We start from the raw sequence: 13,588 nt of genomic DNA, 5'->3' as shown, positions 1-13,588 counted from the left end.
CTTTCCCCATGCCCTCTCATGTCCTCCTTACACGTGAGATATGGCTGGCTCTCAGTTCCGAAGCCTCATCTACCTCCATATCCCTCTGTGTTGCGGGAGGGGAGGGCCCGTGCTTCGCCACTCCTCCGGTGTGGTGGAGGGCGAAGAGGTATACCTACCAGTAGCCTGCCCTGGAGCGTTGTATAACATCCTCATTCCTGATGTCCTGTGGAGGGGACTGGGTGGAGAAAGAGGGTTATAAAGGCCTCACTCCTCAGGTACTGGGAAGGAAGGGAGCCTCTGTAGACTGGAAGCAGGGGGGGGGGGAACAGTAGAAACTCTTGTTCATCATCAGTCACTCCTCTCGGGCAGAGCTCTCCTCCAGGGGCAGGGGTACCATGGCCTCCAGGCCCACAGCGCAACTGCTCTGGACGGTGGAGAAGGAGACGACAGTGTGCAGCAGGATGAGGACCAGAACACACAGTCGGAGTCTGCTGCTGCACAGCCGCGATGCAGCCGACACGGGCGGGGAGCTGCGCCGCTGCCACGATGATGACCCCGGAAGCTGGGTCAGGGCGCACGCCGCCCCAACAGAGGGGTCGCAGCCACTCCATCTGATGTCACAACACTCCGGGTCTGCATTGGTTAAATGGTTTTCTAGTAGCCCTGCATCACACACAGAGAAGAAACAGATTATCTTATCAGATGACAAACAACAAGTTACAGTTGCTATGAAATTATGAGAGGTGAGAGAAAAATGGCAACACAAACAACAACGAAATGTCACTCAAGGCCCCAATCATACTGTACCTGTACAGATGAAACTGGATTGTCCTCCGTAGACCAAGTCGTCATTGTCTGGTAACACGAAGGGGCACATGGTCTGGACCTCCAGACAATATTGCTTGCAGGGAATCCTGTGGTGACACTGGCTCTGGGTGACGTTGAAGTATTCTGAGCATAACCAGGCTTTGTAGACTGACTGCAAGACAAGAGCACAGCGCCTGGAGGCTTTCACACACAGCAGGTTTTTGTCATAGCAGTGCCCGAGGTGATAATGGGTGTAATTGAGGCTAATGGATGGACATTAAACTATTTCTACAGTATTAGCAGCTATTACAAACATCTACTATCTTCTGCTGAGGTGGCCATAAGCGGACAGATGATACGAATTGGGCTGACTACAGTGCAATAAAACTTTGTCAAAACAAAGTCAACCCAGTATACACTTCATCAACAGTTTACTCTCAAGGCTATTACCACAGAACCGTATAGTGAAACTTACTGAGTCAGCAAGTGAGGTAATGCACACTGTAAATCACTGTAACAAGCACTGTATGGGGTCAGCGAACTGGAGTACAGTACAATGTATATTAAGGAGATCCAGGGCATATATTCAACCTACTCAGAAAGCTCTTCACCAGGCCCTGTGTATGATAAAGTAAGAGAGATAAATATAGCTGTTAATATGAGCGAGACGGCAGCAGCAGCCCTCCATAGACAGAGGCACAGGAAGCAGGGCAGCAGTGATATAGACAGAGGACCACAGCAGTTTCTTCACCTCCGCTCTGCTGTGGAGCCAAGGGCTACTGCTGTCATGGCAGCAGGATGAGCCAGAGCCTCTTTCACAGCCATTAGATTTATCATATGGTCAGCCTCCCATCAGTACAGTACACACAACACTACAACCCTCTTTTGCTCTATTCACAACAGGATAAGATGAAGCTTATCCAGTGAGACATAAGCCCAGGGAGATGGGGGTTCATCTAAAGGACTAAAGTCACCTGCCCCACCAAGAATAAACATGGTAGATAGCTAAAGGAGGAGGATACCGGCTGCAACACAAATCTAAGAACAGATACTCAATTATTTTTGTGCACAATTACAACACACTACATTACACACTATATTACACCTTAGCCCAATGTTCTGTACGTCTTCCTCTGCGTGCTTCCTCGGTTCACCTTTCCATTACAAACCTCACTCCTGAGAGACACAGAGATAAGAGAGGAATTCCCCGACTACATTTCCATACACATTAACCTGCAGTATATTGCTGACAGATGGTACGCTGGAATTGTGTTTCGAGAATGACAAAGACCATCTAGGGACTCAGCAACATCCTCATGAACAAGGGGCCTCAGAACTGAACTAATCTGTTTAAATAAGTTAAAACCACAGAAGTTGACTCTGTAACATAAGATGTTATCAAACATTTTGTACTGTATGTACAACCTATTGCAACACAATACTAATCCTGTAATACAAAATAAAATACTTCAGAGATGAGGGGATTAGAATAGAATTATAAATGGTGTATCTCATCCATTCTTACCGAATTTTCTACAGTAGGCCTACTTTCTTCCTCTAAGGGTAGAAATAATCAATAATATTTCAACATTAGTTTCTGACATGTTTAGCATTAAAAAGCTACTGAAAAGCACAGGATAATAAAGCCTAGTGCATGGTGACTGACAGTAGCTGGCAGAGAAAGGAACCAGTGATGGGAGGGATCAATTGATTTTAGGTGTTATCAATGAGCCTCCAGCGAGCACTGATTCATTCAATCTCAATCTGGGATTAAGTCAAAACTCCTTCATCCTTTTCTTTCAATGACATTGCATCAGTGTATTGTCTGCAATCTGTACAAAGACTCACTTTTATACGGTTGAATTGGAGACAATTTAGCTTCACAGCACACAGCAATCAAAGATGGCAACTGGCGTGCCAATGTGTGCATCACACTCATGCCAAATTCAAACCCTGTTCACCCTTGTGCGCTCTCCACTAAATTATGAAGTTCCCCAACTTTGCTACTGATTTTAAACTCATGCGACTATGAAATAACAGTTATCTGTGTTATTCGAGTGGCGTTCTCTCCTCCAACTGGTGCATTTATTTAGAGTGCATCGAGTTTCTCATGTATTGACACTGCTTTTCCCTATATAAAGAATAATGCAACACTGGTCACTTTAATAATCTTCACATACTGTTTTACCCACTTTATACGTACACTGAACAAAAATACAAATGCAACATGCAACAATTTCAAAGATTTTACTGAGTTACAGTTCATATAAGGAAAAATCTGTCAATTTAAATAAATTCATTAGGCCCTAATCTATGGATTTCACATGACTGGGAATACAGATGTGCATCTGTTGGTCTCAGATACCTTTTTTTAAAAGGTAGGGGCGTGGATCAGTCAGTATCTGGTGTGACCACCATTTGCCTCATGCAGCGTGACACCTCTCCTTCGCATAGAGTTGATCAGGCTGTTGATTGTGGCCTGTGGAATGTTGTCCCACTCCTCTTCAATGGCTGTGCGAAGTTGCTGGACATTGGCGGGAACTGGAACACAATGTCGTACACCACGGTGCAGAGCATCCCAAACATGCTCAATGGGTGACATGTCTGGTGAGTATGCAGGTCATAGAAGAACTGTGACATTTTCAGCTTCCAGGAATTGTGTACAAATTCTTGCAACATGGGGCCGTGCATTATCATGCTGAAACATGAGGTGATGGCGGCAGATGAATGGCACAACAATGGGCCTCAGGAACTCGTCACGGTATCTCTGTGCATTCAAATTGCCTTCGATAAAATGAACATTGTGTTCATTGTACGTAGCTTATGCCTGTGCATACCATAACCCCACTGCCACCATGTGGCACTCTGTTCACAACGTTGACATCAGCAAACCGCTCACCCACACAACACCATACACGCTGTCTGCCATCTACCCGGTACAGTTTAAACAGGGATTCATCCACGAAGAGCACACTTCTCTAGCATGCCAGTGGTCACTGAAGGTGAGCATTTGCCCACTGAAGTCGGTTATGACGCTGAACTGCAGTCAGGCCAAGACCCTGGTGATGACGACGAGCAAGCAGATGAGCTTCCCTGAGATGGTTTTTGACAGTTTGTGCAGAAATTCTTCGGTTGTGCAAACCCACAGTTTCATCAGCTGTCCGGGTGGCTGGTTTCAGACGATCCCACAGGTGAAGAAGCCAGATGTGGAGGTCCTGGGCTGGCGTGGTTACACTTGAGAGCTTCAAGTTCCTTGATGTCCACATCACCAACAAACTAACATGGTCCAAGCACACGAAGAGTCGTGAAGAGGGCATGACAACCTAAGGAGACTGAAAAGATTTGGCATGGGTCCTCAGATCCTCAAAAGGTTCTACAGCTGCACCATCGAGAGCATCCTGACTGGTTGCATCACTGCCTGGTATGGCAACTGCTCGGCCTCCGACCGCAAGGCACCACAGTGGGTAGTGCGTACGGCCCAGTACATCACTGGGGCCAAGCTTCCTGCCATCCAGGACCTCTATACCAGGCGGTGTCAGAGGAAGGCCCTAAAAATTGTCAAAGACTCCATCCACCCTAGTCATGGATTGTTCTCTCTGCTACCGCACGGGAAGTGGTACCGGAGTGCCAAGTCTAGGTCCAAGAGGCTTCTAAACAGCTTCTACACCCAAGCCATAAGACTCCTGAACATCTAATCAAATGGCTATCCAGACTATTTGCATTGCCCTCCCCCCCTCTCTTTTACGCTGCTGCTACACTCTGTTTATTATCTATGCATAGTCACTTTAATAACTCTACCTACATGTACATATTACCTTGACTAACCGGTGCCCCAGCATATTGACTCGGTACCGGTACCCACTGTATATAGCCTCGCTATTGTTATTTTTACTGCTGCTCTTTAATTATTTGTTACTTTTATTTTGTATTATTTTATATTGCATTTTTTTGTGATTTTGTTTGGTATTCTTTCTTAAAACTGCATTGTTGGTTAAGGGCTTGTAAGTAAGCATTTCACTGTAAGGTCTACACCTGCTGTATTCGGCGCATGTGACAAATACAATTTGATTTGATTTGAATTGCACGCTCCCTCAAAACTTGAGACATCTATGGAATTGTGTTGTGTGACAAAACTGCACATTTTAGAGTGGCCTTTTATTGTCCCCAGCACAAGGTGCACCTGTGTAATGATCATGCTATTTAATCAGCTTCTTGATATGCCACACCTGTCAGGTGGATGGGTTATCTTGGCAAATGAGAAATGCTCATTAACAGGGATGAAAACAAATTTGTCCACAACATTTCTGGGATCTCTAATTTCAGCTCATGAAACATGGGACCAACACTTTACATGTTGTGTTTATATTTTTTGTCAGTGTATATACTGTATTCTAGTCATGGTTCATCCTAAATAACTACTAAATGTTCCATACTCGTTCTGATATTTCTTTATTTCTTTCTTTTTGGATTATCTGCGTATTGTTGTGTATTGCTCGGTATTATTACTGCAGTGTTGGAGCTAGAAACACATTTCGTTGCACATGCAATGACATCTGCAAATCTGTGTATGTGACTAATACATTTTGATTTTATTTATTGTTTTCCCCCGGGTACTGTAATTGTTTTCTATGTATTATTTGTTAATTGAGATCGATCGTACAGAAAGTGTGTAACGGTTTGTTTGAGAAAGGCCTGTGAATATTTTGTTATGATGATAGCCTACAATGTCTAAAGCAGACTATAACGTTAGTCTCTGTGTTGGGTAACCAGTTAATTGGTAAATTACACCCCTGCTCATTGTGGTTTAGCCCACGACGAGGCACCAGGTATTTCTACATACTGTAGCTCTGCCAGTCTTCTGTAGCGTTGTTGGAGAGTGGCCATGTGGTAGGCGGATGTTGTTGCATTGCTCGTAGCCTGATTCTAGGCCAGATCCAGTGTGGATTATTTCAGGTTAGATTTTTATGTCAGAACCTGTCCCAAAAAAATGTTTGTATGTTTTTGTAAGTACTTTTGCTTATTTTGCCGACATTATTATTTATTTATTCTTACCACCGCTACCATTGATTTGTGAATGAAATCAGATGTTTTTCCTTTTCTTATCCTTAGCCTGCCTCCCGGACCGCAAGACACATTTACCTTTCCAAAGTGTAAAAACAGCTGGAGCATTTTAGCACTTGGAGATGTTGGATAATGCCTCTGGAAAACTTAAATCTAGTAACATTAAGTTGACCGATCTGTGTAAGAACATCAATGATGAACTGACACATACAGTAAATGCCACCTATGGCCACCCCTGAGTTCACTACAAACACTGTCTAGGCCAGTTTGATTGATGCTGTCATAGACCTACAGCGCCGACCAACGATACTGTAGGTAATTTTTCTGTGGAGATAAGGTACGAAAACAAAACAGAATAAAATGGTTTAAGTTACATTTAGGGCTAAAGTCTACTTTAAATGCTGCACACAGTTGGATGAAGTCTTCTCTTCAAGCTAATTTGGGGCTCTTTAATGTCTGCTTTTTAACAACCTTTCCATGGATTTTTTCATGACATCATGGCTCTGTCTGCCTTTTTTATTTGGCCTATTAAAAAGTCTGCCCTCAGGTGTATTCATTAGTCGGATTCCGTTGCAAACAATGTAGTCTGTTGCAAAACGTTTAGCAACAGAAACCGTTTACAGTTCAATTTATGAACCAAACGGAAGCAAACAGAACCAAACGGGGAGGGACCTACATTAATTTGTCCAACAGAAACTGTTGTTTTCATTGCAAAACGTTTTCTGTTTGGAGTAAACGGTTGACAAAACCTTTTGCAACGGATCCCACTAATGAATACACCCGTGGGCATCCCCAGTCAGTCGACAACTCCCTGTTAAAACCGAGCCTGTCTTCCACACAGCAATCCTCTCCACAGTTAGACCACACATCGTGACATGGGTAGTCAAGTCCTATAACATTTCTGTTTTGATTGTACTTCTTTGGGCACTGCTTTGGACATACTGCAGTAGTCTACTACAGTCTTTTAGTCAAAACAAAAGTTGCCTGCAGTACTCTTTTCACCAGCAGATGTCATCACTGCTACACCGAAATCCTGTTTTGCGTCACCAGAAATCATACAGCATGGTTGTTAGTTAAATAATTTCCGGTTAACACCCAATGATTCAAAAATAATTCCTATAAATGTGAAAAATCACAAACCCATAACTTATTCGCCAATCATAATAAACTACCTTAATTAAACATTCTTCAATCTCCATCTTTAGTGAGTTTGATGTGAACAGTTTTAACAGTCAGAAAGCAATCAGTAATGTTATAGAGCAGTGTAATTGATTGAGATGGCTTTCAGAGCGAAAGCATTACATTCATGCATTGAATTCCTGGTCAAATAGACTTTGAGTACATTATGAGCCCAAACCCAAATCATTAAATGATGTTCTACATGAAGGTGATAGTCTGCCTGCTAGAAGTGCTAAATGCTAACTTGGCTTTGATTGTTGTCTGTCACAGACTCAAGGAAAGCAGAGTGTGCTAACCTGACAACCTGGCTTTGTGTGGGTCCCAGACTAAGGAGTGTTAGCCGCTTGACTGGCTCTGAATGTGGGCCTGTTAACCTGGCTGGCTGGCTATCCTTATACAGCTCAATGAGCTGGCTCTATGCCCGGCCCGGCAGACAGACACACAGCACAGGGCTGCTCTAACAGGCTGGAGACAGTCAACTGCATGAGACCACTGATGCTTTGAGTACTCAGTAGAAAAACACAAAAGAGACAATGAAAAGAAGCCTTCTACCACTCCTACAGTTCTTCACATGCTGCCATAACGTGTTTCCATTCCTGTACAGAGTGTAAGCTCTTTTAAAATGTGTGACGGATGTCTTGCGTATGCAGCAAGCGTCTAGTATGTAAAGGTGAAGGTAGAACGTAATGAGTCATATTCACTGTCTGCTGCAGGTCCTATATTTGGCCAGGACTGAAAATGATGAGGAAAGCATCCAGAGCAGATTCAATTAAAGTAAAGTACGTCTGCACTGTTTTAATCACCTCGTTAAGCATGGTGTTAAGCAGGTATCTAATCATGAACCTTTTGGAGTCAGTTCTATGGTGGAGCCAGTTAGCAGCCTTAACGTCTCTCAGAGCAGATATGATTTGCAATATTTTTTTTATTCTCCAAGATAAGACCATAACTACCTCAATGCTGGGATAAACAGGCCACAGCAAGCCAAAGCAAAACAAGCCCTTTCACATCCAGGTGGCAGAGTGGTCCTCTGTAGCTCAGTTGGTAAAGCATGCATTTGGTACCTTCAACGCCAGGATAGTGGGTTTGATTCCTGGGACCACCCATAAATAAGAATCTATGCACGCATGACTGTAAGTCACTTTGGATAAAAGCGTCTGTTTAATGGCATATTATTTATTCGGGAGCTCTTAATTTGTTCCATTTATCAATTAGTCAACTCATGAGTTTTTTCATCAAACATATGCAGTAGTTATGCTTATTCATCTCACAGTGCAAGAACCAGTGTGAGTGCCTCTCCTCTCCACTCCTGCCACTACACAGGAAAACCTGTAATTATGGACAGCTCAGGAAAAGAGCAGAGAGCAAGTTAAGAGCATAAGCCTCAAGTCTAGAAATTCCTAGCATTATGGAGTGTGTTGTATTCAATTTACATACAGCTTATTACAGTATTGCCTATTCAATCTACTATTTTAATTTTCCCTCCTATACATTTAGCTAGGATACATTTTTTATTTCACCTTTATTTATTCAGGTAAGTCAATTAAGAACAAATTCATATTTACAAATGACGACCTGTCAAACACATCAAAATGCTCCATGCCCGTGGAGCACCTGGCTTGCTGTTTAATCAATAGGTAGCTTGTTGCTAAGGGGAGGAACCACACAGCTCCAAATTAATTGTTCCAAGAGAATCCTTTGGAGTCAGTATCAGTTCTGAAGATTGTGACCTCAGATCACACTCAGTTGGGACAAAATACAGACCAGTTTCAGTCCAACACAATTGAGACACTGACAAGCGATACCGTCAAGTATATTATTTTGCAGTATTAACCAGTGGTAGCTTTAGTAGATAGTTGTTCAAGTATTTATGACATATTGTGGATAAGAGCGCCTGCTAAATGACAAAAAATGTAAAATGTAATAGTGAATCTAGAATCCAAATATACTTAGCTACCCCATATTGTTACCTTTGGGACAAAAGCTATACTGTATGTTATAGTAATATATTATTGAAGACGATAATAAGAGCTCTCTCTCTCCCAAATAACTTCTCATCGCTAAAGGGGATAGAAAGTCCTGCTATAAGAGCTCTCTTTCTTTCTGTATCTCTCTCCCAAATCTATTCTCATAGCTAAAGGGGTGAGGTGACAGTGGGCCTACACTGCAGCTCTATGGCAGCTGGGCTCCTTCTCAGTAACAGTGACATGAAGCAATTATCCATGTATAAATTGGGTGGAAATGGCCCAGCATACAGCTGTCATAAACATGTATCCTCTGATTAATCAGAAAGATCAAGTCTCACTGAAGACCTGGACCAAGGACCACCTTATTGTTGGAAAGAGAATACTGGCATGAGCCAGAAAAATGTATCAGCAGCTTCTGATGGGTCAACATCTCTGACTTAAATGATCACAAGATCATGTTGTGTGGCATTTAGATGATCTTGAACATTATAACATTAGGTGATCACTTTTCCCCCTGCAAGACTATACTACCTGAGTTGTCTTACAGGATAATGCAGTGCTAAGCACAATGGCGTATTAAAACATGATACACAGGAATGTGACACACAGGTATCTGTGTGTCGGTCTGGAAGATAGACATACCATAGAATACTACAGTTCCTGATGGAGAGGTTTCCAGTCAGTGACCAGAGTGGAGATACAGATACGATTAAGAGCAACAGACGCCCTAGTTTTGCCCTGTGTCTTCAATGACAGTTGCCAATAGATGAGTCACTCTGCTTTCTCTGATGTCTACTTGCAATAGTGCTATTCCCTTTTACAGTGCCTCCAGGAAAATAATATATTCTTCAAAGTGTATTGCTTGTAATGAACTGGTAATTAATGTGCTTTAGATCTATCTCTCCCAAATATTTCAAAATATGCATTCATCATACATTTCCATACACAACATGTACAGTAGCTAGATAGGGAGACTGCTAGGTTTCAGGAAGAGCCCTGATGTTCATAACAACATGGTGCATCAAGTCCACTAAACATCTGTTGTAGGAAGTTCTTGTTAATCAACGTCCACTGCAATAGCCGGTGTATTAAGACCTCTGCTATGTTGTACTATAAGTAGCATTAAAAGCACTGACACACCTTTGGATGGAGGTTTCTATCTGTTGGTTAATTGGCGTCTACAGGAGCAGGTGTTTGTGGCATACTAATCTCAGATATCTATGAAGACTAATTTTAGGATTAACTGTGACATTTCTGTCAGAAAAAGCTAATTGATGGAGGAATAACCTTTCTCTTTGACTGCTCCCAAATATTGTATAATATGTGGGCTACAGATGATATTGGTTCAAACAGTTGTATTTGCTCAATCCTTTGAATGTCCCTCTGTTTTCTTATCTTAACTGTGAGATGTTTAATATTATTGACTCTACTTTATCTCTGAAGAGTGAATTCAAATGTGTTGCACATCTAAATATCATGGTGGAACTTCAAGCTCAATGCACCCAACATTTTCCAGGAATAATAATTTCAGATTGAGTGGTGTCAATCTAATCAATGTGACAGTAGTATTTATACCAATTCCGGAATTTCTGATAATAACTTGAACAATCCTATCACCATTCACTACATCTCATCTGCACCAGGTCAAAGTATCTAAATACCTGAAAAGGGGCATTACCGGTAAACCCTTCAGAGGCTAGTTTAAATTGAAACATATCCTTTCTAATTGTGATTATTCTCTAAGCCATACAGAGGAAGGTTGCTAGGCACGGACTGTGGTATCTATGGTAACTGTCCTGAGGGAAGGCTAGCAGCTCGTGAACTGCCAACCCTTCATTTGGACAGACTCAGCTGCCTGGACAGCTAAATAAAGACAGAGGAAACGGATCATGCAAACAGGGAGTTTCCACCCACACATCACAGAATACAACACTGACTGACTGCAGCCATTTCATAGACAGAACATACCCAGGGCCATACACATGGAGGAGAGCAGCTGAGCACAGGCCACACATAGCCTACAGTGATGTGAGAAGTGGGTGGCAGAACATTATGACCAATAGTAATGGGCACTACATTTGCATGTAAATTAACACAGCTACACTGTTATATAATCATTGTCAAGATCTTTGGAATATCCTTGTGGCAAAGAAACGACACACACACACACACACACACACACACAACCTCAGCGGTGGAACTAGTGGTCTGAATATCAGACAGTTGCTGTTCTGGAGCAAAATATCACAGAATTTCATATCTGAGGATGCAATCTAATGTAACTGCTGCCCTCTGCCATATGAAGACATTAAAGGGTGACAGGTCTACCTGTAATGCTGGAGTCTCCATAGATCTCATCAAACATCCCCGATTGGATTAATAAAAAACATTAGAAATCTGGCATTCTGGCAAAGGTTATGGTTAATAGATAGTAAATGATGGCAGTCAGTCCATTCCGCTAGATGCCACACAGAATAGTTGCAGCATAGAAGTAATAGTATACTGCTTCAAGTTACAAATAGTGGCTTCATAAGAATTCAGTGTTACAAGTGATTTTAAGTTGTAGACAAACATTGTCTTTGGCAAGAAAATTATGAGGAAACAAAACAATCTGGACAGATGATGGAGCACTATGTCAATTAAAGCATAGGGTGGCTGCATGGGAGACGAGTTGAAGAGTACAGGTCTCTCAGGTGGGCACCAATCAGACAGGGCACCAAGACCTTGTGAGCATTACACCAGCTGTGGGCAGAGAAGGCCATTACTATACTACACTTTGTTATCCCTGGTGGCCTAACACAGAGCAGAACCTCATACTAAAGGGCTCTGAACACTTGTTTGATAGTCTCACAATGTCGGCAGTGGTAGAGACCATTGGAGGAAGGGCAATGGTGTGTGATTGGGCAGATGAAATGATGAAATCTGTGTAATGAACCCCTATAGAAACATGCTCACACAAAATAGTCAGCAGAGGTATCTCTGATACACTGGATAACTGGAGAATTAAGAGCTTCCCTGTGTTAACAGAGCTCATAATGGACATGCCAATTCTGGAGTGAGGATGATGATTAATGGAGTCATGGTCCTGGACATCTTGTGCATGCACAGTTATGGGAACAGGAAGAGAGAGAGAGTGAGGTGTCTTCATTTAGAGTGTCTCTCTGATCATTCCAGAGTCCTTCCCTCCCCTGATAGGCACCCTGAGATGGAGAGCTGATTAAAGACGCAATCCTCTTATTTTAAACTTCCTCTCAGAACATACAGTCTGTGGACATGGCTAAATAATGGCTAAGTAAATTAGTTAGTTATATCTCACTTTGATTTGTTGTCTTACTTACTTACTACCACTTTACTTACAGTACATACATCTCTCTCACCATTCTTTTTGAAACTGCCCTTAGACTTGGATAATGTGTCATAATTTCATTTGCAAAAGTATCTTCACCCCTTTGATACAAAGTTATCTTAAAATAAATGCAGATGGATACAATCTCATTTAGTAATATGCACTTATGCAACAAATTAAAAGTGGCAGTATTCTACAGTATATTAGTCATCGGGTGTCCTCTGGAGTTTAGTTGAAACTTGAAATGCTGATGCCAAAACCATTTACAGTGCCTTCATAAAGTATTCATACCCATTGACTTATTCCACATTTTGTTCTGTTACAGCCTGAATTCAAAATGGATGAAATAATTTTCTCACCCATCTACACACAATATCCCATAATGACAAAGTGAAAACATGTTTATAGGTACATTTTTTTAAATGATAGAAAATGAAATGCAGAAATATCTAATTTACATAAGTATTCACACCCCTTTGCTATGACACTCCAACTTGAGCTCAGGTGCATCCAATTTCCTTTGATCATCCTTGAGATGTCACTACAACTTGATTGGAGTCCACCTGTGGCCAATTAAATAGTTTGGACATGATTTAGAAAGAAACACCCCTGTCTCTATAAGGTCCCAGAGCACGTCAGAGCAGAAACTATACCATCAAGTCCAAGGAACTGTCCGTACATCTACGAGGTAGAATTGTGATGAGGTACAGTGCATTCGGAAAATATTAAGACCCCTTCCATTTTTTCCACATTTTGTTAAGATACAGCCTTATTCTAAAATTGATTAAATTAAATGTTTTCCTCATCAATCTACACACAATACTCCATAATGACAAAGCGAAAACAGGTTTTTAGACATTTTTGCAAATTTATAAAAAAATCAGAAATACCTTATTTATATAAGTATTCAGACCCTTTGCTATGAGACTCGAAATTGAGCTCAGTTGCATCCTGTTTCCATTGATCATCCTTGAGATGTTTCTACAACTTGATTGATTAAAGTCCACCTGTGGTAAATTCAATTGATTGGACAATTGATTGGAAAGGCACACACCTGTCTATATAAGGTCCCACAGTTGACAGTGCATGTCAGAGCAAAAACCAAACCATGAGGTCGAAGGAATTGTCCGTAGAGCTTTCTGCAGCATTGAAGGTCCCTAAGAACACAGTGGCCTCCATCATTCTTAAATAGAAGAAGCTTAGAACCACCATGACTCTTCCTAGAGCTGGCCGCCCGGCCAACCTGAGC

At 41.9% G+C, this 13,588-nt stretch overlaps 1 protein-coding gene across 1 annotated transcript in view; it reads right to left on the bottom strand.

Annotated features, from left to right (window-relative positions):
* Positions 1-334: 334 nt before the first annotated feature.
* The window catches only part of nalf2 (NALCN channel auxiliary factor 2), a gene marked incomplete at both ends in the record, with an annotated part of 46,927 nt that continues 33,673 nt past the window's right edge, over positions 335-13,588 (bottom strand). Inside the window, 2 exons of the mRNA XM_084170214.1 lie at positions 335-645; positions 790-961. Coding sequence (XP_084026340.1) covers positions 335-645; positions 790-961 — 483 coding nt within the window. The remainder of the gene's footprint in view (positions 646-789; positions 962-13,588) is intronic.

The sequence above is a fragment of the Coregonus lavaretus genome (genome assembly GCF_964263955.1).
Source record: "Coregonus lavaretus genome assembly, chromosome: 10".
Classification (NCBI taxonomy): domain Eukaryota; kingdom Metazoa; phylum Chordata; class Actinopteri; order Salmoniformes; family Salmonidae; genus Coregonus; species Coregonus lavaretus.
The sequence above is the reverse complement of the archived record's forward strand: the minus strand, read 5'-3'. Positions and strand labels throughout refer to the sequence as shown.